The 24,570-nt window shown below is 52.7% G+C and overlaps 1 protein-coding gene across 4 annotated transcripts in view; it reads right to left on the bottom strand.

Annotated features, from left to right (window-relative positions):
• Nucleotides 1-24,570, bottom strand: part of MYH9 (myosin heavy chain 9) — a 71,458-nt gene that overhangs the window by 33,410 nt on the left and 13,478 nt on the right. For all 4 annotated transcript variants that reach the window (XM_030815632.1, XM_030815633.1, XM_030815635.1 and 1 more), the window contains 9 exons: nucleotides 11,249-11,276; nucleotides 10,363-10,456; nucleotides 6,209-6,301; nucleotides 5,542-5,605; nucleotides 4,560-4,658; nucleotides 3,982-4,125; nucleotides 3,301-3,396; nucleotides 1,968-2,086; nucleotides 344-496 (listed from right to left, as the gene is read on the bottom strand). In XM_030815632.1, coding sequence (XP_030671492.1) covers nucleotides 344-496; nucleotides 1,968-2,086; nucleotides 3,301-3,396; nucleotides 3,982-4,125; nucleotides 4,560-4,658; nucleotides 5,542-5,605; nucleotides 6,209-6,301; nucleotides 10,363-10,456; nucleotides 11,249-11,276 — 890 coding nt within the window. The remainder of the gene's footprint in view (nucleotides 1-343; nucleotides 497-1,967; nucleotides 2,087-3,300; nucleotides 3,397-3,981; nucleotides 4,126-4,559; nucleotides 4,659-5,541; nucleotides 5,606-6,208; nucleotides 6,302-10,362; nucleotides 10,457-11,248; nucleotides 11,277-24,570) is intronic.

Genomic DNA, 24,570 nt, shown 5'->3' with positions numbered 1-24,570 from the left:
GGATTACAGGCATGCACCACCAAGCCCGGCTAATGTATTTTTAGTAGAGACGGGGTTTCTCCATGTTGGTCAGCTGGTCTTGAACTCCCGACCTCAGGTGATCTGCCGGCCTCAGCCTCCCAAAGTGCTGGGATTACAGGCGTAAGCCACCGTGCCCAGCCACAACCCTGTCTTTTAAAAAAGAAAAGAAAAAAAAAATACCACACCCAACCAAAGTCTCCATGCAAACGAGATGGCCAACTCAGATTGGTGCGGGACCATGAGAAGCAGGGTTCTTAACTAAGGATAAGGCAACCAACAGGCCAAGGAGGCAGCGGGGTGGGTAATGAAGGGCGAGGCTCACGTCAAAGATCTCGAAGCCGGCGATGTCCAGGATCCCGATGAAGGAGGCGCCCTGCCTCTTGGTCTTGTCCAGAGCCTTGTTGATGCGCAGCACCAGCCAGCGGAACATCCGCTCATAGGTCGCCTTGGCCAAGGCCTCGATGGCGAAGTCAGCCTGCGGGGCACACCCAGGAAACGTGGTGTCAGATACAAAGGATCTGAAAACCCTCATACCCTTTGCCCCAGTAATTTCACTTTTAGAGTCCTCCCCCTAGAGGAACAGCCCTAAGTATGTGGGGGAAAAACAAAATCTTCCTGCACAAATAGGTTCACTGTGGTGAACCTATTTAAATGATGAAAAGTTATTTAAAATGATGAAAAGTAGAAACAACCTAATATCTAACAATACAGGGACAATAAACTTAGATCTTTCTAAATAAAATGGGGACACACTAAAGGATTTACAGAAAAAGTGATGCTTCAAAATAAGGCAGTGGTCTACGGCCATACCACCCTAAACGTGCCTGATCTCATCAAAATAAGGCAGCGGTCTACGGCCAAACCACCCTAAACGCGCCCGATCTCATCAAAATAAGGCAGTGGGCAGAGGGGCAGGGGGAGATAAGATGAACGATGAGCCGAGACTCGCTGTGAGTTAGTAACTCTGAAGCCGCCTACGTGACAGGCACGTGGGGCCCTTTACACTCTCCCCTCTTCTTTGTTTTGCACGTTTGAAAAGCTCTGTAATTAAAAGCCAGAACGAGAACAAAGTTTAATTCTTTTTTTTTTAAGTCTTGTAGGAAAGAGCTGCCCAACAATATTCATCACTGGGAATTGTTTTCCTTCTCTCGATTTTTCTGTATTAAGAGTCATGTAATATTTTTGTAACAGAAAATGGAGGTTTCTCCTTAATTGTCAGGGAAACGAACAGGTGGCAATAATAATACGCAATGTCTTTTGAAAACAACAGTCTTGTCTTTCATGCAATGCTTCTGCACAGAAACAGCCGTGAGCTGTCAGTGTACAGCAAATGGGAGGACTAACAAAGTGAGCTTCCAGGTATTTTTGAGAGATGGGTTTGGCACCCTAAAAATCCCCATGGCCAGCACCATAAAAGAAACTAGAAACCCTGGAGAGAGGCAGAAAGCAGTCCGCACTGGGAGGGACCTCCACTCCGGGGACAGGCAGGCACATCAGTCTGGCAGGAAGGAGGAAGCACTGCTGCTCATTTCTCAGCACACGTGGCAAGCCCAAGGCAGCAGGTGGTAGAGAAACAGCCGCTTGGCACAGGCTCGAGGATGGCAGGAACCGCCACCAGTTGAGCTACAGTGGCATCAACTTCCTGCTTTTATACCAGACAGGACATGCCTATATCCTTGATGACCAATCAGCCAAAATACCGTCTCAATGTAAAGAGGCACAATGCAGCCTCAGGATGGCACTTCCTGGGCATGCCATGAAGCTTCTCCAGTGCTCTAGATGGGGTGATGCCACCTCTCTCTGGGTTGCTGTGAGGACTGCATCAGGGAATCATGTGCAAGTGTCTGACACGGACACCCCAGGATGGCCCAGAACAGTCTCAACTGTGCTGCTGCAGGGACATTCACCCAGGAGGCAGCCGGCTGCCCTGGCCCCAGAGGACATACCTGCTCTTTAGTCTGCGCCTTCTGGACGTAATCCCGTCCCACCTTGATGCGCGGGGTGAGGATTCCTCTGGTGAAATCGGTCACATTGATACCCAAGAGATGGGACACCTTTTGGGCAGCTAAGATTTTTCAGAGAATAAGAGAGGGACAAAAAGTCCTAATTAGACCCAAGAGAATAAGTCCCTCTGCTTGACTTGGGAGCAGAGAGGAAGAAAGCCATGGGGTGAATGAGCAATCATTACCACGACAACCGCATCTGGGCCCTTCTTTAGCAGGGCCACAGACACCTAGCACCCCCCAGACTCAGCAGCCACATGCAGGTCAGTGGGCAGGGCAGCTGTACCTCCCCCAAGCCCCACGGGGCAGAGAGGAAGGCATCCTGACTGGAGGCCCCAGCGGCAGCAGCGGTTCCTCTGTCCACTCTCAGCCGCACACCTCAGAGTGTAAAAGCACGTCCCTACCCACCAATGGGGCTGAGAGGAGCAGGCCGGCCTGGTGCTGGGGCACGGAACAGCACAGGATCCCACAGGAGTGTCTTTTTTTTTTTTTTTTTGAGACGGAGTCTTGCTCATGTTGCCCAGGCTGGAGTGCAGTGGCACGATTTCGGCTCACTGCAACCCCTACCTCCTGGCTTCAAGCAATTCTCCTGCCTCAGCCTCCTGAGTAGCTGGGATTACAGGTGCATGCCACCATGCCCAGCTAATTTTTGTATTTTTAATAGAGATGGGGTTTCACAATGTTGGCCAGGCTGGTCTCAAACTCCTGACCTCATGATCTGCCCGCCTCAGCCTCCCAAACTGCTGGGATTACAGATGTGAGCCACCACGCCCAGCCAGGAGTGTCTTTTACAATCCACACACCCATGCGTTACATCTTTAGAGAGACCCTAAGGAGGGCATGTTAAGACTGAATAACTTGTATGGGGTCATTTGCAGCAACCCTAACAAAGGGGCTGAGTCGGGTGCGGCAAGGACATAATTTCAGGATCTCAACATAGTCACGGGCAAGGCTCCCGTTAAGGAGGAGCTACGGCAGAAATCACTGGTGTCCTGACGAATCGTTTGCTCTCAGGAATGAATGAGGGAAGCCCTGGTCCACATGATCACAAATTTAAGTTATTCTGAAATGCTTACTTGGTGAGAAAAAAAAACAGGGTCATGTTTACGTGTGTTTTACATCTGTACAGAAAATACCGACAGATATACGGCCATAAACACAACTAACATTAAAAAGAAAGAACAGTGTCCGAAACTTCTGCAAGACCTTCCCTCCTGAGCAAATCCGTGGCCAAGCACCTGCCCCATTATTTCCGGCGAGAGGCCCCGGGTGTTACCTGTGTTGTCGGGCATGGACGCCTGGTCAGTGTTCCGCTCCTTCTTGAAGACGATGTTGCCGAGCTGAAGAACCCCTGAGATGACCCGCAGCAGGCCTTTGGGTGCAATCAGAGGCAGCTCAGAAGCACACATGGGTCATGGTGATTCCCGGGGGTGGGGGCCACTCATCCAGGGATCCTCAAGCCAGACAAGCCAAGCAGGGACACCCCCCAATTCCCTGGGGCCACAGGGGCACCAGGTCTACGTCTAACAGTGTGTGGTGGGCCCAGCCACCCTAGAGGGCTCACCCCCTCCCGGCCGGCACGGCCTATCCACACTGCCATTCATGCTGGGCTTCACCAGCACAAAGTACCCATCCATCCCCAGCTTCTTCCACACTCCCCGAGACAGGACATGAATATTCTACTTTTAGCAAATGGCAAGGGCTGTGCAGTGGACCCGAGCCCTGGGCAGTTAAGGACATGTCCTTTGCACCCTTTCTGAATGCCTGTGGTACCACCAGGAACAAATAACCCTGAACCTCAAATCTGAGGAATCATTTGCCCACACACTGAAGGCCTTCCCCTTCCCCTGGCCTCTAGCAGGCTCCCCAGGCCCATCAGCTACCCTGATGCCCCTGAGGGTGTGGGTACCAGCCTTCCTCCGCCCCACCCTCGACCACAGGAGGGCCAGCCCTGTACCCATTTGCTCCTCTTCTGGGATGCCCATAATCCTCATGGCCTCCATGGTCTCCTGGAACATGTCCTTGTCCTGCTGCCCAGGGATGGTGACGTGTCCATTGGACAGGAAGCGGTATTTGTTGTACGGCTCCAACAGGAGATCGGCTGTAAGGGGTGGAGGGCAAGAGCACCTCAGCGAGGTGCTGAAAGCAGAGGCTCCATCAGCGCTGTGACCTCGAAGGTTGGAGAGACTGGGACAGACCCTGAGCCCTGAAGTGCCCTGGAAACCGCAGAGTAGCCGGCGACGTTCAGCTTTCCTCAGTGTCTGAGACTCTGACACTCCCATCTCCTGGCCCAGGAAAGCGCCAGGGTCCTGTGATTTGCAGCTACACGTGCAACCCACCCTAGCTTTTCTCTGGCATGGTCAGAAACCGAAGACCAAGTCCTTAGGATGGCGCAGAGAATAGGAGTCACTCTCACTTCTCCCCGCTAAACCCAAGGCCAAAAGTTTTCATTTCCCAAATGATGTCTATGGCCCAATTCTGGCAAGAGGCCCAGAGCCCGGCAGCCCCGGTGTCAGGCTGAAGCCGACTACTCACTCTTCAGGTGCTCTCCAGCCCCAGAAAGAAGATAATAGAAGATGTGGAAGGTCCGTTCTTCCTTGGCTTGGCGGATAGCACGAGATTTCTCCAAAAGATCTTTGCAAATATTAAGGAGGAACACAAGCTGGGGGGAAGGCAAGCCCTCCACTGTCCTCATTTTTTTTTTTTTTTTTTTTTTTTTGGAGACAGAGTCTCGCTCTGTCACCCAGGTTGGAGTAGAATGGCGTGATCTCGGCTCACTGCAACCTCCACCTCCTGGATTCAAGCGATTCTCCTGCCTCAGCCTCCCAAGTAGCTGGGATTACAAGTGCCCACCACCACACCCAGCTAATTTTGGTATTTTTAGTAGAGACAGAGTTTCGCCATGTTGGCCAGCTGGTCTTGAACTCTCGACCTCAGGTGATCCACCCACCTTAGCCTCCCAAAGTGTTGGGATTACAGGCATGAGCCACTGTGCCTGGCCAGCCTTCCATTTCCTCTTATTCTCATCCAAAGGAACTGAACTTCACCAGGAAGGAAGAATGGCACAAAATGGCAAAAACACAGCAAAAGCGAACTACCTTGGTTCTCACCTTCAAGGGGCACGGCGTGTCCAAGAGGAACTCACACCCTCAGGAGCCTTGTCTCATTCTTACAGGTAATGGGAACAAGAACATTCCCACAAGCAAAGGCTAAACGCTGGCACGCAGAAGAGATAAAGTGGCATCCCCCAAATGCCCACCTCTGGGAGCCACACTAGACGGCTTTCAACAGCTCCATCCCATTCAAAGCACAGGTTATCCTGCCTGTAATAAGGAAAGCCCTACGCTCTGTGTTGGGTTTGCACTAGCCGATCCTGACAGTCCCCAACTCCACAGAGAAGGTGTCACGACGGGCCCATAGGGGGAAAGTGCTGGAATCAGGAGGCAGCTTCTTCTCTACAGAGGTCATGCCTCCCCTCCGGATCCACAACTCTTATCCCAACGAACCACAAGGATACAAGTCTCAATGTTGGCTCCAACGATGTAGCCGTTGACATCAAAGTTGATGCGAATGAATTTGCCCTAAGAAAGGATAGCAAGAGATCAGGGGTGCCCCTAACATGGGGAGCTAGAGAGCAACGGGGAGACCAGAGCCCCCCACCCCACCTCCGGTGGGCACAGCTTGGAGGGAGAAAACCCAGAAACGGGACCCATGTACCAGGCCAGGGGCCCCCTACGCCCACACCGAACGGGACCTCGGGACTCAGGCGCCACACTGCCTAAGGCCATGAGCCTAAGACAAGCTGATCCCACACCCAGGTTCCTCCACAGAGGGGGAAAGAGACCAGCTATCTGGAAGTGTTCCTCTCTGCCTGACCCGGGAACTAACTGGCTACTGGTGACAGCAGAGCACTCTGGGGCAGAGCAGGCAGCACCCTCACTGGCATTTCCACCTCTCATGAGGGAGGCTGAAGAAGCTACTCGTGGCCTTCGTCCTCAAGAGGGGCAGGGCAGGTCCACACCAACTGGCATTCAGTCTGGCCTAGTCCACACGACAGGCCAGATAGCACCGAGTCTGAACCGTCCTCGGTTTTGAGGGGAGGGCACCCAGGAAAAGGCAGCATGAGCCAAAGCTCCGGGCAAGGCCCTCTGTCCCCAGAGCCGGGGCGCCACCGCGCTACTCACGAAGCGAGAGGAGTTGTCATTCTTCACGGTCTTGGCATTCCCGAAGGCCTCCAGGATGGGGTTGGCCTGCAGCAGCTGCCGCTCCAGCTCGCCCTGCAAGGAACCCAGGGATGCAGTGAAGGCCGGGCAGCGACCTGGGCTGCCGAGCCTGCCCTGCCTGGAAGGAGAACGATGGCAGAGCCGTGTCAGCATGTCCAACGTGCCAGGAACAGAGGTTTCCGGGTGGGCTCCAGTGTGCGACTCCAGCGAAGGCCAGGCCCCGGTATCATCCAAGTGCGGCCTTCCTGCCAGGCTTTGGAAACCTTGGTCAGTTTGAACTTACTTCCATGGCCCTGGAAACGGCAGGCAGGAAGCTCCCTCAGCTCTAGGAACCTGGCCCTGGAGGACCCATGTGAAAGCAGCACTTAAACTAGGGAGCCGGCAGCACAGACACCCTGGGACAGTGTCTCCATCCTGTATACACCAGCTTCCCTCTACCTCCTTGCCTCTAATCCTCACATTTTTATTCCTTTTCATAGAAAAAGCAAATGAGGGGATCGGATCTGGAAAATATACACGCTCATCTCATCTGTGTCCTGATAAATGCTTCACTTTCTTGTACCAGCCCCTCCACTGCTGCGCCCAAAACCCACCACGGCAGGCAGTGAGCACGGGACCCATGAGGCCCACTTTGGGCTCAGCTGTTTACTGAGAATGTCAATAAATCCTACTGTGAACTCCAGGGTGCTTTGTGGTAGACAAAATGCACCCTTGTGCCTTCTTATCCCTGGACCCCCACCATACTCAGGGGGCAGGGCAGAGCGGCCCCATTTCACAGAAGAGGAAGCTGAGGCCAAGGGAGGGGTGCTCAAGGTCATCCAGCTATCAGTCAGCAGAGCGGGGTGGCAGCATTCCAGTCCCCTCCCTAACCCGTCAGCCACTGCCTTGTCTTCACACCTGCACAGCAGGCCCATGCAACCAGGGATTAACTAACGCTGGCTGAGAAGACTAGGGTGCTGGTTCCCCTTAATGCCTGAGTGCCCTCTGGGGGAAAGAACATCACACAAGGGCCAGGCAAGGCTTTGTATTTATTAAAGGCTGGAGTCAAGCCAGGGTTTTCCGGGAACAGCAGCCGCCTGTGAGTGATGACAAGGAAAACTGGGAGGAGTAGGAGCTCCCAGGAGAGCCACGGACCCTGGCCTTACAAGCACACCTGCCACAGACGAGATCCATCTGCAGGGCACCACGGACACTCTGGAGTCTAGCCGAGCCAGACTGGAAGCCCACCTGAGACCACAAGGGACAGAGCAAAGCCTCCTCCTCTGGCAGCCCTCCTAGGCCAGGACCCCCCAACCCAGGGCTAGGAAGCCTTCCGCTTGTGAACCATCCAGACAAGTGAGGGCATTGCTCTAGTGCCCGCCCCTGAAGGAGGGTCAGCGGGGCCAGGTCAGAGGGCAGGGGTCAAGCTCACAGAGCAGGCTCTACGTGTGCGCTGGGCACCCGTGGTAACTGGACACCGGGCTTCCACCCACAGGCCTCGGGCGGGCCTGGGAAGTCGGCTGAGGCAGCCCACGGAGCCAGATTTGGATGAGAATGGCTCCCCCACCCACTACGCCGTTCCTCTCAGAGCACAGGCCAGGCTGCCAGGCTGCCAGGCTGGCTGAACTGTTCCCGTTCCCGCAGACAGAAGGGAGCGTAGCCCCCTCCAGCGCCTGTGCTCGCCCTGGCTGGGAGGCGAACTGAGGCCTCTGTTTGGGACCACACGCTGTTGCCGTGGAAAGTGGGGCCGCGGGGCCAAGTCGGGAGCAGCCACTTCAGATTCCAGAGCCGTGTTCCCTGCTGACAACAGTGATGACTAACCTATGGCTTTTTCTCTACTGACATCTAATTGGGCACAGAAGAGATTTTAACTTTTCAATGAACTCTGTGTAACATGAAATGATGCGGTACTGTATAAGGTTTGGGGTTACCCATCGGTTTCTGAAGGGCTTCACTGGGTGGTGTTTCTGCCAGTGAGCCCCAACTAGTGCACAAATAACACAGCAGGGAGAGTCAGAGGTCACCGTTCAGGCTCCGGGCATCTGCCTGGAAAGCCCCTTGGACCAAGCTCTGCTTTGCCAACCTACAGCCCAGGCCAAACCTGGCCTCCCTGCAGCAAGGTGAGGTCTGTAACAACCCCTCTGCTGGTGTTGGGAGGGTCAACTCGGCCACTGCAAGTGAGACAGTGCTGGCTCCCAAACCAAGTTCAAGGGTGTTCCGTGCTCCGGCTGCCTGTGGAAAATCACAGCACAGCTTCAGGCAAGGAAATCAACCAAACCAGCCAATGGCCTTTCACGCTGACAGCCTAAGCTATGACTGGAAGCCTGGGGCAACCTACTCCCTCACTCTAGTGGGCTCAGGGCAGGGACGGCGTGCCTACCAAAGTCTGCGTTTTGACAGCGTGGCTCCCACTGTCACCCCCAACCCCAGCATGCTGTCTTTGCTGAGTGCTGCCTTCCCCTCTACAACAGGAACCCCAGATGTAAGGCATATGATCTATTTCACTGCTCTCTGTGTCCTGTCTCCTGTCTTCCAGGACAGGAACTCCAATGTCACCCTCCCAAGAACCAGTCACATACTAGGCAATCAATAAATACTTGGGAAATTGATTTTACTGCAAATTCAGAGATGGAAAACCACAGCTAGAGAACTCCTAACCTCACAGCTCTGCTTTTAAAATAGGCCTCCTAAAAAGAATGGAAAATGGGGGGTAGGGAGGGAGAGAGGGAGAGAGGGATGGAGAGAGAGAGACAGAGAGAGAGAGAAGAAAAGAAACTTTATTAGTTTCTAAATATAACTCCTGACGCCCCATGGAAAAAGATTCCAAACGTCTTGAGAAGCTTGGCACATGAAAAGTTACTTTTGGTTCGGTTCCAGAAGACTGTACTCATTAGGCCATTCTGCAGGCCACACCCCAGACCTGCATGCAGACACACACCCCTCCTTACTTACGAAGGCCGCACACGGCATGCCAGTAAGGTGGAGCCACTGGGAGCGGCCAAGCTCCCCTGACAGGCTTCAAGGAACACCACTGGCACTTAGCTTTCACAGGGGAGTTTAAGAGTGTGTGCTTGAGAGAGAGCATCCCACAGCCATGCTTAAGTCTGATCACCCCAACCTCTGAAAAACTCCAACATGAGAACTCCCCGGCACTGCTTCTGACTGGCACGGCGGTGGCAGGTGAGGGCAGCCGGCCATCTGCATCTGATCTGGACCACAGAGCATGGAGGGCTCCGTGAGAGAGGAGTCCCCGTCCACCATGCCGGGGTCAGGTTCCGCATGGGACATGACAGCTGTGGTGCGCTGTGGGGAAATCTGGGCATGACTGGAGTTTCTGAGAACAACTAGGTGTGAGGCCCGTCCCCATTCTGCAGGAGCTGTCATTTCAGAGTGCACAGGAGGTCACTGTGTGCCACACCCAGCCCCTCCTCCCAAGACAGTCAGTGAGCTGAGCCTAAAAGAAGAGTTCTAGCTGCAGAAAGTGACAAGTGTGGGGTGAAAAGCTGCTTAGAACAAAATACAGAATTCAAGGGCACACGATGGGCAGAACACGCATTCCCAGTGCAGAACGTGCAGTAAACGTGCAGCTCACCTAGCGAGGACGCTGCTGGGTTCAACCATAATCCATCAAAAGGGAGAGGAAAAAAATGGAGGTGAGATGACTTTCCAATTGCCCTTTCTCTCTTCGCTGGGGTGGTGGGGGTGGGTGGTTGTCCACCCAGAGGCATTTCAACAGCAGGAAAAAGAAATGGAATCAAACACAGGTCTGCCTGAGACCCTTCAAGCCTCCATCAACCTGAGGACCAAGTCTTGGAATCTGCCTTCCAGCCTCAGAAGGGGAGGACACACAGCAATCAGCTGCAAACGCCAAGAGGGCTGCTATGCAAACTCCAGGACCTCGCCAGTTTCCACAGCAACTCAGAAGGCTAAGAGGCCAAGGACGGAATGGGCTTGCTACCGCCAGACCACTCCCAGGACAGGCCACACTGTCGCCTCAACGGAAATGGGCCCAGCCTCTGCCTCATTCCCCAAAGCATCCTCTTGTAAAGCTGAAGCCAGGACCACTAAGTGCTCTTCCTCCATCATCCCACCAAGGCCAAGCAAGCGGCCACGGGGACAAGGGCTGCAGCACTCACCTGGTCCTTCTTGCTCTTGTGCGAGGACGCCACGTACGCCAGATACTGGATGACCTTCTTGGTGTTCTCCGTCTTGCCAGCTCCAGATTCGCCACTACCAAGAGAGGCAAGGAAGTCCTGGGCTTAGGCATGGCCAAGTCCTTGACCTCTGTCCCTTCCCACTGCACACTCCGCTGCCTTGCGTTCTGTCGGGTGCCCGTGAAGGACCCAACATGTGGCAGAAAACGGGACTGCCACATAAACGCTCTGGAATCCTCAGGCAGTCCACTTCCCATGGCTCTCCAGGGGCCAGACAGAAGTAAACTGCAATCCACTGCCTGCCCTGGTCACTTGGCAGCTTTCACATCCAAGTGTTTTAAAAATCAGTTTCAGGCAGCTGTGGACTTAGGGGTCAAAGGCACTTGTACATGTTCCTTTGAAATGTCACTTTAAGGAACGTTCTGTGCCATTAGCTCCCTTGGCAATGGGGTTTATGGATCTCCTTGTTAAGTTCAGAGGCTGAGAGGCCCCAGTGTCTACATCAATCCAGGTAAAGAAAAGCCACCATCCAGAGCAAGAAGGAATGCCTTCCGCCCAGAAGTTACGGAGGAGCTGGTTCCCAGCTGGATTGTGGAGAAATCTTGCTTTTCCTTTCTGCCATAAGCTCCACCCTCCTTCCCACTGGCTCCTTGAGGAAGGATGATTGAAATTGAGCTCATCCATGCAGTGGGACCACTGAGTAGCAAACATACAAACTGAAGTCCTATCCCTTGGAGAAGTGGAGGAGGGGGCCTTGAATTGGGAATGAAGGACTCCACAAGCCCCAGTTGTGGTTTCAGTAGGAGACCTCAAGAATGAGAACAGATTGGGGTGAAACGAACCACTACCCAGACGGAGAAATACTTACGTGCACAAGATGGATTGATCTTCTCGGTCTGAAACAAAGGAGACATCAGATTAACTCCCGCCAGATACAAAAGCCTCCCCCACCTTGTTCCTGAAGAGCTGCCCGTCTCCCAGACAGGGAGTACAGTGCCACAGATGCTGTCTTTGCGGGGATCTCACAGCCCACCCTCACACCTGGCTGGGAGGAGCATTTGCGGGGGAGAGTGCCATTGGGCAGCTGCTCCTGCCGCCCAGGAGCTCAGACTGCCCATGCACGCAGTTCAGCCCCCACCAGAAAACCAGAAATAGTTCTGTGTCTCCCACCTTAGAGGAACTAGTGTGTGGAAAGTTCTTCAGGAGTTGACTTTCCTGGGAGCTGAGTGGGGACCTGCCCTGTGTGTTTATAACGGGGCGGGGGGCTGAAGCTGTTATAAGTAAGCCTGCTGCAGGTGCTCTAAAAACCATCCCCACCGAAGGAAGGAGTGCCATTTAAGAGGCTGGGGGAGGAGGGGTGACGAGGCCTGGCTTTGCAACGGGACAGCCCTGGGATAAGATGCTGCCTCACAGCCTGAGACCCAGGACAGGTGCGCAGGCTTCTCTGAGCCCCAGCTCCCTCCTCCGCAGCGTGGGATAACAGTACTTGTGTCCACAACACATGTGAACACACCAGCATGGTGTCTGGCAAGTGGAAGGCGTGCAATGATGTCACTTTAGAGGCAGCTTGTAAAGAATGACAGCTTCTGATGGGTTTCTGTGACAACCTGTTCTCTAGCCGGGTGTCAGGAACTTTCAGCAACTATCAACAGCTCTATGAACTGCTCGGCAAGGAAGGTTATAAATACCCACCCTCCCCCAGTACAGGAGGGGCAGTAATGCCCACACTCTGAAAGCTAAGTTTGCCAGAAACACTAAGGCATCCTGGCTGTTCAGTACTGGGTATTCAAGCAACAGCTGAAAATACAAACTCATTTTTTTCCGTTTTATCCCACCCCATCTAATAGCCTCACCGTCCTTGAAGTCAAATTGGCCTGAATCCAGGATCAGGCTACTTACAAATATTTGAGCTGCAGTGAGGTATTTAATTCTGAGTCTCAGTTTCTACATCCACAAAGTAGATCTGCTACTAATTCCCTTGCAGGATTAGTTTGAAAAATAGAAATAACACATAAAATGGACCTGCCACAGTCTCCCTGTAAAGACAGTAAGCTCCACAAACGGTTGCTGTCTATACCGACTTCCCCATCGCGACGTCGCCACGATGGGTGGCAGTGGCGTTGTCAGGGCAGTGGGAGCATCCGTGGCTGTTGGTACAGTATCGGCACCGGGTGGAAACACGGATTCAGCGATGTGTGAAGGACACACTGAGTGGCTCGCACAGCCTGGTCAGGGCCCTGCATGACTAGGCACTGGGAGAATGACTCACGGCTTTCCAAGTGCATGGCCTCAGGAGACACATTTAACCGTTCAACACCAGTAGACACCGACCAGCTAGGCTGCCTGCCTCTTCCGAGGTGAGCTTTCTAGCGTGCCTGACCTCAGCAGCGTGTGGGGCTGGGCACTGCCTCCAATCTCTTCTTCTGCCCACTGGTCGGTCATTCAGGAGGGAAAAGGAAGCCCAGACAGAAAGAAGAAAAAACAAACCTCACACCCAACACCAATGGCAGCTGCCCCTGCCCTGGGCCGCAGCTTCCTCCCAGCCCCCTAAGCATCAACGGGGTGGGGGCGCAGAGGGGCTGGGTCACTCCCATTCACAAACACACCCCACACCCTGCTCTCTGATGTGGAAACTGCTCAGGAGACAAGCTCTAGGGGGGCCTTACTCCCCCTTGCCTTTCTCAAAAAACACAGAGTCCGTCAAGCCTGCACAGCAAGGACAGAGATTAGAGACCTGCATCCTTGACAAGACAGACGGGAAGACAGAAGGGAGGGAGGCGGCAGGAACGACAGCCTGGGGAAGACAGAGCAATTTCATCACTGGCCCCTAACAACAGTGTGGCAACCGATAAGGGTTCGGAACAAACATTTTTGTCATCCCAGCCCCTTGCCCTCCCCGACTGCGTCTCCCTGTGGTCTGCCCCAGCTGTGGGCATGTTTAGTCACCGGCTCTACTAGCAGGCAAGAATGTACCTGCGAGTGCTGGCAAGTCATGAGCAGCAATGGCCCAATGCTACCATAAAAGGAAACATTCCCCAACCCTTCCAGAGGAACCGTTTTCCCAGGGCTGTCCCTAGGATGGCTGGAATTCCTCTAATTGTGTGAGGAGGAGTCAGAGGCTCTGCTGCTGAACAACAGGAAGCAGAGCCCCCAAACACACTCGAGGGCATGCACACACAGGCACATGCACGCACAAGGACACGGACACACACATAGACACACAGCATCTGTGCATACACAGTCACTTATGGAGGTAGGTGTACAGAGGTACGTGTGCACAGAAATACATGCACACACACATGTGCAAAGCCATATACATAGATCCACACATGGACGCACACAAGGCACACAGCTGCACATGCATTCACAGATGCATATCCACAAGCACAAATGCAAACACAGGCACGCAAGGCACATGTATTCACAGGTGAACGTGAACATACATGTATGTACATAGCCATGCACACACACTTCAAATTCCGAAACCCCAGAGCCAAACTCATTGTCTCCTCTCCATCCACCCCAGCATCCCCAGCTCTCTCACTTCTCCAGCCTTCCCCCTCCAATTCCTGAAGCCAATTTACCACTGTCAACACAGTCTAACCATACCTTAAAGAAATCTGGATTTGTTCTGCCAGGAACATTCATTTGGACAAATGCTTTCTGAAAGGCAAACTGCTGGGAGGCCTCCTCATTGCACCTCTTGCCGCACTGCTTAGTATCCCAAATTCACCTGCCCCATGCACCACGAATCGTACCATGGCCCCAAGCAACCCAAAAGGTCCTTCCAATGCTCAGGAAGGGTTTTGGTCGTTATCTTGTGTGGCCTCCAATAACCTTACAAGGTGTTGTATTGTAATGTACAAAGCAGGTATTATCGTCATTGTTTTGCAATCTTTCCACACAGCGGTTCGTCTGGATTTGTTCCTGATCTCAGAGGCATCTCTTCTGGGCAGTGGGGTGGTTAGAATTCTTAGCAACCAGTGGGCTCTTGGCCTACTCAGTTTACTCTGCAGCCCACCTCCCCACCCTGTGCATTCTGCTGGAGACTGCCATTGGCGCCCACCTCACCAACCCTTCCCCGCACTGTCATCTCACAGGATGAGCACATTCAGAGTCCGGCCCAATCCGCTTATTTTGGCTCAAGTCCTTATTTGGCCTGTAAGGACTGAAGGCTTATTTGAAAACGCCCTTCCTTCCTCTACACGGGAGGAGGCCGCCAGGGACAAGCCTTTTCTGGGACACGAGCCCCCTGCCAGATGAAAGTCTAGCCGTGGTAGGCGCCTGAACCCACTGCCCCAGCCCCTCTCTTGGTGAGGGTGGGGTAGAGACGGGGTTATGAGTCACTCTGCAGTAGTTTTCAGACTTTTCAAAAAGCGGCGGCAGTCCTTCCTCAGATAAAATCTTCCCAAATCCCTGAGCAAGGGACAGTGGGTGGTGGAGACAGGGTTCCTCAGAGCACAGTTTGACAACCACTGGTCCATGTGTCTGGAGCAGTTCTGCAAAGGAGGAAGCCACAGCTGAGAGCGCTGCGGCCCTGGGTTCCACTCTTCCCCACGCGATGCCTGGCCCCTTGACCTCTCTGGGAATGAAGGGACTGCTCTGAGGATGGAAGGAAATGGTGTTCCCGTCATACACGGTGTGAGGCAGATGCCCAGACATGCCGTCCTCACCCCCCTGCTGGCTCGGAGCTCCCAACTGAGCAATTCCCTGGCACCGCCACAAGAAAGTCTTTTATAAAAGTTACAAATTCAGGAACCAGGCCATTTTCTCCCTGGATTTCATTTTAAACCTGAAATGTCCTGAGGCCAAGCCCATACAGTGAGGGCATCTGAGCTGATGTGGCCATCTACCTGTGGACAGGTGTATCCAGCCAGCTCAGCAGGCTGGGCCCAGGAGGGAGGAAGGGAAACCTGACCACAGGTATTTCATCCCAGGTGCAGACTTCTGCTGGGGGCTTAAGGCTCACTTCCTCTGTGAGAGGAGCTGCCGCTCACTCTTGTCCATAAAAGGCCACAAGACTCACAGAGGGGTGACATCAGCCCGACAGGAAGTACAGAGGAAGGGGCCTGGTTCACCAGCAGCCACTGCTGGGACTGACTCATCACCCTGCTCCCAAGATCACACCTCCCGAGGTTCCGGCATGGAGCAGCTCTCTCGGGCTCCACCTGGGAGAGGCCCCTGCAGGACCCCATCTTCGGCTCCACTGGACTTCTTGAGAAATGGGTATGGGCCAAGAAAGAAAGACAGGAAAAAGGGCAGTTTCAGGTTGGACAACATGCCCACGTTGGGTGAGACTGATGGGATAATCTGACACAAATGGGACCAAAACTTTCCACCACCAGGGAGCCTTCTGCTTTCAGGGAAACTCCAGAGTGGCCCCTGGGGGTGGCTTGCTGTATGTGTTGGCACTGTGAGCCCTGCCCTGCGTTGCCAGGATGGGCGTCTCAGGCTGTCCTGGGCAGAGTCCTAGACCCAGAGTCACTTCTCCCCGAGACCCTCATGTGAACAGCATCTGGGTCTCAGTTGGTCAAAGCACAAAGCACCTACGGGGCTGAAGCCTGGAACTCAGGGGCTTGGGAAGGCCTTGGAGAGCACCTACTTTAACTCGGCCCCAAGATCAGGGCATCATTCTTCTTTCCTAAGAAACCCGATGACTTGATCAGAGTTGCACAAATGGGGCTGAGAACTCAGGTCTCTGGAAGCCTCACCCACCCCCAGACTCCCCTCCAGCGAACACCCCTATGGGCACAGCACTCGGCACCTCCCGCAGGCCTGCCTCAGTGCTGCAAAGAAAGGGCCGCGACACTCTCATGACGGGAAGCTCTGCTTCTCCACAGCCAGCTCAATTCACAAGCTTGGGTTACAAGTCTTTGGGAGGCAAACAGAGAGAAGAAAAGCCAGTGCAAAATGATGCTTCATATTAGCAGAGGCTGCAGATCTATGCCGAGTGGGGTGGAGCTTCCTGGCAGCCTGCCTGCCTAGCAATCCGCCAGCAAAGGAGGAAGCCCCTGCCATGGCTCCCAGGCACACAATGAGATCATGGGCAAGTGTGCCCTCCATGCCACCACGGTAGGCCCAGACCAACGGACATGCCTGCTCAGCAGCATCCACGCCAGAAGCCAGTTCGACTTGGCCCAGTGCCTCTGCCCACAGCCCCTGTGTTCCCCCAGGTGGAACCTTGGTTTGAACCTGCTGAGACCCAAGTCCCCAGTTACAGGAGGGAGAGAATGGGTAGCCCTCCCCGTCCAGGCACCCTGGATAATTTAAAAAAAAAAAAACTTCGAGGGATCACTCTTAACTTTCATTATGTCAGACTAAGCAAGGCCCCAAACAAGCCTTCTCTTGGCCAAAATGCATTAGGAAAACACAGGTAAGTTCCCAGCACACAGGCAAATCTGCCAGAAACAGCACTGCTGTTTCTGTGGGTGGGGCCAAGAGGGGGAACTTTCTCCTTCTGGGGTTGTTGCCAAGGCAGCTCCAACAGGTTTGTCAGACTGGAGGGAAATTCAAAAGCCACATACAAGTGCTGACCACCCACAGCTCATGCCACCGGGACACTCCCAGTCCAGTTCCGCCTTGCTCCTACCTAACATTCCCCTTGGGAAAAGGAAAGGCAAGGCAGGAGGGGCCCCTGTTGACTTTTGCAGAGGGCTGGAGCAACAGGGAATAGGAGGGAAGGAGCTGGGACACACACAGGGAGCATGGAAGACACAGCCAGGCACTGCTCATGACAAACTCGGCTCCCTGTTGGAGCACAAACAGGCCTGCAAAGACAGCAACCAGCTTTGTGAAACTCCCTTTGATGAGTCAAACGTGCTTGAGAGCACCAGGGACACCAATGGCAGGAGGTGAACAGTAACAGCGCATGAACATGCTGCCTTGGAGGTGCGGTCGGTAGAAGGAAAGGCGTGTCGGTGACTGTTAGGCCAGGATTCACTCCTGGAGCACAGCTCACACTTCCTCTCCTTTCAGCTTAGACCTGGGCCCTGTTGTATCTGTGGACCAGCTCATGTGGAAGAGACAAGATTTTCAGGAAGAATCCTGAAGCCAGGTGGGAATGACATCCTGAGCCCCCATCAGCACCGTCTGTTTGCCAAAAGAAAACCTGGGGTCTCAAGAGTTTATGGAGTTTATGATCAAGGTCCACACGGGGCTGACAGCCTTGGTCAAGACTAAACAAATTTGACAGAAGCCACTTGCGGAATCCCAACTTTTATACCTGCAGACTTTCAGCTCATTTATCTTTCTTTAGTTGTAGGGAATTACTTTGGTTCTCCACTGATACCTTCATTCCAGAAATCAGGTAGGTAAAGGAAAGCAACTCCTTTCTCTGCACACACTGTTGTTCAGCCCTGACAAACTGGGACACAGTTCAACTGAAGTCTCTGAGCCGGAGCTGGAGAGAACAGGAAAAACGGGCTGGTAGGTGACACTCACCAGGCAGCAAGAGAACTCGTCACGGGAGGCCAAAAGCACAAAGTGGCTTAGTGATTAGGGATTTGATGTGAGTTTTTGTTGTTGGTTTGTTTCAGGGGATGGGAAGCAGAAACAAAAAACACTGGGCAAAGCTTCCAAACACCCCCACCCAAAGTTTCAGGTTCTAAGAGGCCACTTCCTATTTCCCGCTCGGTGGGCATGTTGGGCCTGTTGGGTTGGATTTACAAAAAAAAAAAGTAAGCCTAATGCTGAATCCTTGAAAAGGGCCCGTTAACCACAGATTCCTCTTCTAGAGAGAAGACGTTCTAGAAATGAGACTGACAGGCAGGACCATCAGTAGTTCAGCAGCCTCATGCTGGGGCCAGGCTTTCCTTCCTGGGGGAGCAGCACAAAGCAGCCAGCTCGCATCAGCTCGAGGACAGCACCTCCCGGCTGCAGCCATGGTGTTGGGTGGTGGCCCAGGGCCTGCTTCCCACAGCACCTGTCTGGTCCACCAGCAGCCCAGGGAACAGAAAAGCGTTTCAGGGCTGCAGAAGAACCAACTCTGGATCAAGCACATCTCCTAAAGCTCCACTGAGGCCACATCAGCCCCAGGCCTCAGCTCTGCATGGACCAGACCAGACAAGCCAGAGACCGCGTCTGCTATCACGTTCCAGTGTGTGGTACGGTCGCTGCAGGGGAAGCGGCTGTGACAACTCACTTCCTGCGCCTGGCCTCTCGGGGGAGTCTTTTTGGGGAGATTCAAATGGCTGCCTGGAAGATGCATTTGGCCATCACCTTCGTTAAGCGACCAGGAGTGTGGATGGAAGGAATGAGAGATGTGAAGGCTCCGTGGAAGGTGGGGCAGTTCAGTCAAGAAGTGTTTGGACTCCTACTGCCAGCTCTAACAGGTGCTTATCACAGGCATCACACACATGGCATCTTACTTTTTACCATGGCCCTGCCAGGGAGTGTTATGAAGCCCAAGAGGAGGACAAGAGAACGAAGACTCAATTAGAGTGAGTTGACTTGTTCCAGCCAGGTTGCAGTTAGGAAGCGAAAGAGGCAGATTCCTGCTCTGTCTAGTCCAAAACCCACAGTCTCTCCTCCACAACACACTTCCTCTTGCTCAAAGGCAATACGTGGCACTTTTCCCAAATCTAAGGCTGAGACAGGCCCAGCAGCCCCTTTTTGGTGCCCTGTAGAAGTGCTGTGTCATCTATCAAAGGCCCGTACCCACCCCAGAGGCTCTCAAGGCTCAGTGGGGCGCCCCTCTCTGTGCTGGTCTCTTGCTCTCATCTTGAAGCTGATGTGCCTATCTCTGTGCATGAGACAGTCACCTCTTCCAGGCAGGCCCCAGCCTGCTGTCTGTACACTCTCTGCAGAGTGCCCAGCACACACACAGTAGGTGTTCAGACAGCACAGGGAGACCAGCGGGTGCAGACACAGAACACGCCCCATCTTGGAGAGCCCACGCTGCCTCCATGGGCACATTTAGGCACACAGGGCCTGCTCCCGACCTCCCCAGCAGACAGCGGGGCCTTTGTGTGCTGATGGCTGGCAGGGCTGGCGGCCTCCCGGCTGGGTGCATTCCTCCTTCAGCAGAGTCATCCCATCTGTGGCTTCCACGGCACTCCTTCCTCAGCTGCCTGTCCCGGTGAGTTGACTTAAACAGAGCTTTTCTGCCCCTTGAAGCTTTTTCCTGAGCCTCTGCCGAACGTGGCACTTTTCCTCAGAAAGACCTTGGAAAGCAGATGGTTCCACAGAGACACAACTAGCGGGGCAGGGAGAATGTGGAGAGAAGGAAAGAGAGGGCCTCTCCTCCCCTAGTGCCCCCCAACCACTGAGCCGGAGATAAGAATTCCCTCAAGACCAGCCAGAGAAAATGAAGGGCACCAATGCCCCGTGAGCCTGTGCCGGGGTAACAGGCACCAGGACAGAAAATCAGGAGACTGCTTTCTGGGGCTGGCTCTCTGCGGGCTTTTTGACAAGCCAATTAACATATCTGTGCCTGCCTCTTTATGTATGAATTCGAAGAGCCATGCTCAGACGTGAAGATACACAAAAATTCTACTTCTCATTGTTTACAGAAAAAGGTCAGACACCGAGGGGCATGTGCACACTCACTGGCACTCTGAGCGGCTGCTGGGTGACCAACCACCTCTGGTGCAGCTTCCATTGGGAACCAGGGATCGGGTGGGAGGGAGACAGGCCACAGAGCAAAGGGTTAAATTGCTCTCAGACAAGTTTAGGCCTAGAATGAAAGCAGATCTGCTTCCCCCAAAATGCTGGGAACTCATTAAAATATTAATACCATAAAGTCACTGAAAGTGAACCAAACCTGGCATTCTACCTAATTCACATAGAAGGGGCTTTTTCTACTCACTGGGGAGATAACTGGGCTCATGTCAAATTCCTCAACCAGCGAGTTCTCCTGTAGAGACATACACACCTTTCCCCACAGGGGAGACCCCAGAGGGTCTGGCCCGGGATCCAGAAGCACCATTTCCTAGGCGAGGCAGACCTTTTGCAGACCACAGCTGCTTCCACCTGAACTCTACAGCAGACCATTGTGCCTGCCCCGGGACAGAGTCCCACCCATCCTCCGCTGCCTGGCAAGGGCCAGCAACACAACGTTTATGCTCTCTCACTCTCCTGGCCTTGGCCAGTTCAAAGCCTTCGGTGCCATCACAGAGTTCCGAGGAACAGTCCAATCCCCAAGGCAGGAAGACCCAGGAACGGCCATGACAACGAATTAACAACATGGGAAAGCCAGGGGCAGGAGGGTGAACCGACCATGTCACCCAAGGCCATGCTGGGCACGTCTGGGATGCCCTGTAACTACTTACTGACTGACACACACCACCGCCTTTCTGCAAGATCCGAGCACCCCAGGCCTCGCCACACCTGACAAAACTCCCAGGACACCTGACGCTGGCTCAGCCATGCTGGTGCAGGTGCAGGCAGCAAATGTCTTGTTTTGCAGCTAGGGCCACAAATATCTGTCTATAAACATGCCTCGTCTCTCCACCTGGACCGCCAGGGCATCCAGTAACAGGATAATGTCAAAACCTCCTGGCATTCTGGCACCCTCTGTCAACAACCTCCACGGCCTAATCCAAGGCACTACATGCTGTTATGCCCCACCCGTGCCCACGGCAGACAGCACTAATCCATCTCAGAGTTCCTGCATCGAGTCTCAAATCCTTGCCAGCACAGGGCTCCAGGCAGCCACTACTGATCGATCGGAGATGACACTCAAAGTAAAACTAATCTGCAATGCTTAGTCCAGTAGTTCTTAACTGGGAATAATCTTGCCCCCCAAGGAACACTTGATGGCAATGTCTGAGAATATTTTTGGTTGTCACAACTGGAGAGGGAAGGTGTAGCTGGTACCAAGGGAATAGAGGCCAGGATGCTGCTAAAAATCCTACAGTGCTCAGGAAGATCCCCCACCCCCAACAGAGAATCATCCAGCCTCAAATATCACTAGTGCCAAGTGTGAGAATCCCTGGCTTAGTCTGACAATAGGTGAGTGACATATAATTTATCCTCCAAACTGGGATGCTTCTGAAAGTGAAAGAGAGTGCTATTAATAATAACTGTGGAACAACAGGCATAAATCAGGACTGTACAGGCAAACCAGCACACTAAACAGATAAAGGCAGATGGAGGTCCCCAGGAAGGGTCAAAGAGCTCCTCTCCTACAAGTCCCCAGACAGAGCCACCAACTGTCCTATTTGGCAGAATAAATGCTAGTATGTCATAAGGCACAGCCAGCTCAGGAAGGAAATCTTTGTCCAGTTCTTGTTTAAAGAAAAAGCACAAAAGGAACTTTCCGGCTGTGCCTTTTAAGATGTAAGTGGCAGAGAACAAATCTGTTTCCCCCAAAGCCAGGTGGGCAGCATGCACTAAGACTTCACTCCAAAAGACAGGAGCAGATTTTAACAGCCTGCAGACCCCGAGGCTCCACAGGTGACACATGACCCAGGGCAAGAACCAAAGGTTCCTCTGGACATTTTTCTTTTACTAGTGAACCAGCTTGTCATAATATGGACAACTTCTGTTACTAACTTCCTCCCTGCTCCAAGAACAAGAAACCTATTAGTATTTGCTTTGCTGGTCAGCTATATACAGAAAGAAGGAACTTTCTTTTCTTTTTTTTTTGAGACCGAGTCTCACTCTGCTGCCCAGGCTGGAGTCCAATGACACGATCTCAGCTCACTGCAACTTCTGCACCCAGGTTCAAGCAATTCTCATGCCTCAGCCTCCTGAGTAGTTGGGACTACAGGCATGCACCACAATGCCTGGCTAATTTTTTTGTTTTTTTAGTAGAGACAGGGTTTCGCCATGTTGACCAGGCTGGTCTCGAACTCCTGACCTCAGGTGATCCACTTGCCTTGGCCTCCCAAAGTGCTGGGATTACAGGTGTGAGCCACCACGCCCAGCCGAAGAAGAAAGAAAATAGCCTAGAAATGTCCTCCGTCAGTCAATGTGGGAGCTCAAGAGCTGCAGCAAGTCCAACGCTAGGCAGAAGGCAAAGTGAAAACCTCTCAGACTGAGGGTTAGGAAACACATGGACCCAATTCCTGCACGGACTGCTTTAAAGGAGGCATCAACAATGCAAGTTTCCCGTGCTCACAAATGTATTTCCTATCCCTGGTCTCCGAAAGATGAAATCTCCCACCTGGCCGGGTGCGGTGGCTCATGCCTATAATCCCAGCACTTTGGGAGGCCGAGGCAGGTGGATCATGAGGTTAGGAGTTCAAGACCAGCCTGACCAACATGGTGAAACCCCGTCTCTACTAAAAATACAAAAAAATTAGCCGGGCGTGGTGGCATGCGCCTGTAATCCCAGCTACTCAGGAGGCTGAGGCAGGAGAATTGCTTGAACCCAGGAGGCGGAGGCTGCAGTGAGCCGAGATTGTGCCACTGCATTCCAGCCTGGGCGACAAGAGTGAGACTCCATCTCAAAAAAAAAAAAAAAAAAAAAAAAAAGAAATCGCCCACCTACCTGCCCTCATAATTTGCAAATCTGATCAAAGCACTTGATTCAGAATCTTGACAAATCATGAAGAGACCCTGAATTGCACAGATGTACGAGGGCAGTCCCTAAGTTCCTATCAAGGCCATTCGGTTATGGCCAAGACAAAGGAAAGCTCTGGTTATATGCATCCTTTTTTTTGTCCCCCAATTACTTTCAGTGTATGGAGCTTTCAGGCCACCATCAAATTTTTGTTGTTGTTGAACAAATAAAAATTGAATGAATCTCTTGGAGAAGGAGTCCCACAGGTTAACTGAAGACAGTCTGAAGTCCAGATCTGAAGACTGTCTCCTGCCTCATCAGTACACATTACTGAGTCTTAATGTCTTGCCTAAAAGCAAAAATGCCCAGTTGCTAGATAACCATCCCAATCCAGGATCCAAGTGTGAGAACAGGCCCTTACTCAGTAGCTCAGATCTCAAGATGACTCCGGAGTACACTTCTTGCACTAGGCCAATTAAGACAGCTGGGAGCAAACTGACTCATAACCTCTAGAGACAAAGAATCAGACTTTTCTGGAATCCCACAGAATGTTTTTCCACCAGGCTGTTCTAGTTAGCATTTTGAAACAGACATTCTACTTTAGAACTGAAGGGCTGACTTCCTCAAGATATTCTGATAGACGTGAACATAAGCCAAAGACTCGGCCAAACTTGAGCATCCTACATAATGCATCAAGCTCAACAGTGAAATGCCTCCTCCACAGCACAGCGCGGGTGGTGGGGGACAGGCCGCAAGCTGCCACTGTAAACCACTAAACCAGAGACAAAGTGGTTAACCCAACAAGATGCATTACCACCACTGTCTAGATAGACTGCAAAGTTTAAAGAAAAAAGGATCCGTATGTAATGGGACATAACAAACCACTATCCATACAAGATAGGAGAACACAGCCCTGCCCGAAAATTGGGTTTGAGTCAGGATTACGTATGCCAGGTACTTAGCTAAGCTCTGAGAATATAAAGGCAACGTGGGCCCCATCTGTATCTAGGAGAGAAAAAGAAACGTGTAAACACTGCAGTCAAATAAAGCACTACCAGGGCTCTGATGCAAATCTAGCCCAGATATTCTCCTTGAAGGCCCTAATGCTTCAGTCATGTTTTTTAAAAAAAAGAATAGGGATTTGCCATGCATTGCAGGCAGATAGGGCAGGTAGGGTGTTTTGAAGCAGAAAGGGCTTTTAGGGAAACGTAAGGAGTTCCACATAGCTAGGAAGGTGGAGAGGTAGGTAAGGGGCCAATTTTGAAGGGCACTGTACACTACCACAGAGTCTCAGTGTTATTAGGCTAGTGCAAAAGTAATCGCGGTCTTTGCCATTAAAAGTAATGGCAAAGACCGCGATTACTTTTGCACTAGCCTAATAGCTCTGGGGGAATGAGGAGCCTTTCCATGATTTGTCAAGATTTCAAATCAAGTGATTTGATCACATTTACATCCCAGAAAGATGGAAAGATGACCAGCTGGTGGAAGCAGAGGGTGGGGGTCTCTATTAAGAGTAAAGGTGGCTGGGCACAGTGGCTGACGCCTGTAATCCCAGCACTTTGGGAGGCCAAGGTGGGTGGATCACCTGAGGTCAGGAGTTCGAGACCAGCCTGGCCAACATGGCAAAACCCCATCTCTACTAAAAATACAAAAATTAGCCGTGCATGGTGGCACGAGCCTGTAATCCCAGCTACTAGGGGGGCTGAGGCAAGAGAATCGCTTGAACCTGGGAAGCAGAGGTTGCA

The sequence above is a fragment of the Nomascus leucogenys genome, chromosome 7b (genome assembly GCF_006542625.1).
Source record: "Nomascus leucogenys isolate Asia chromosome 7b, Asia_NLE_v1, whole genome shotgun sequence".
NCBI classification, from domain to species: domain Eukaryota; kingdom Metazoa; phylum Chordata; class Mammalia; order Primates; family Hylobatidae; genus Nomascus; species Nomascus leucogenys.
This window is presented reverse-complemented; position numbering and strand designations above follow the sequence as displayed.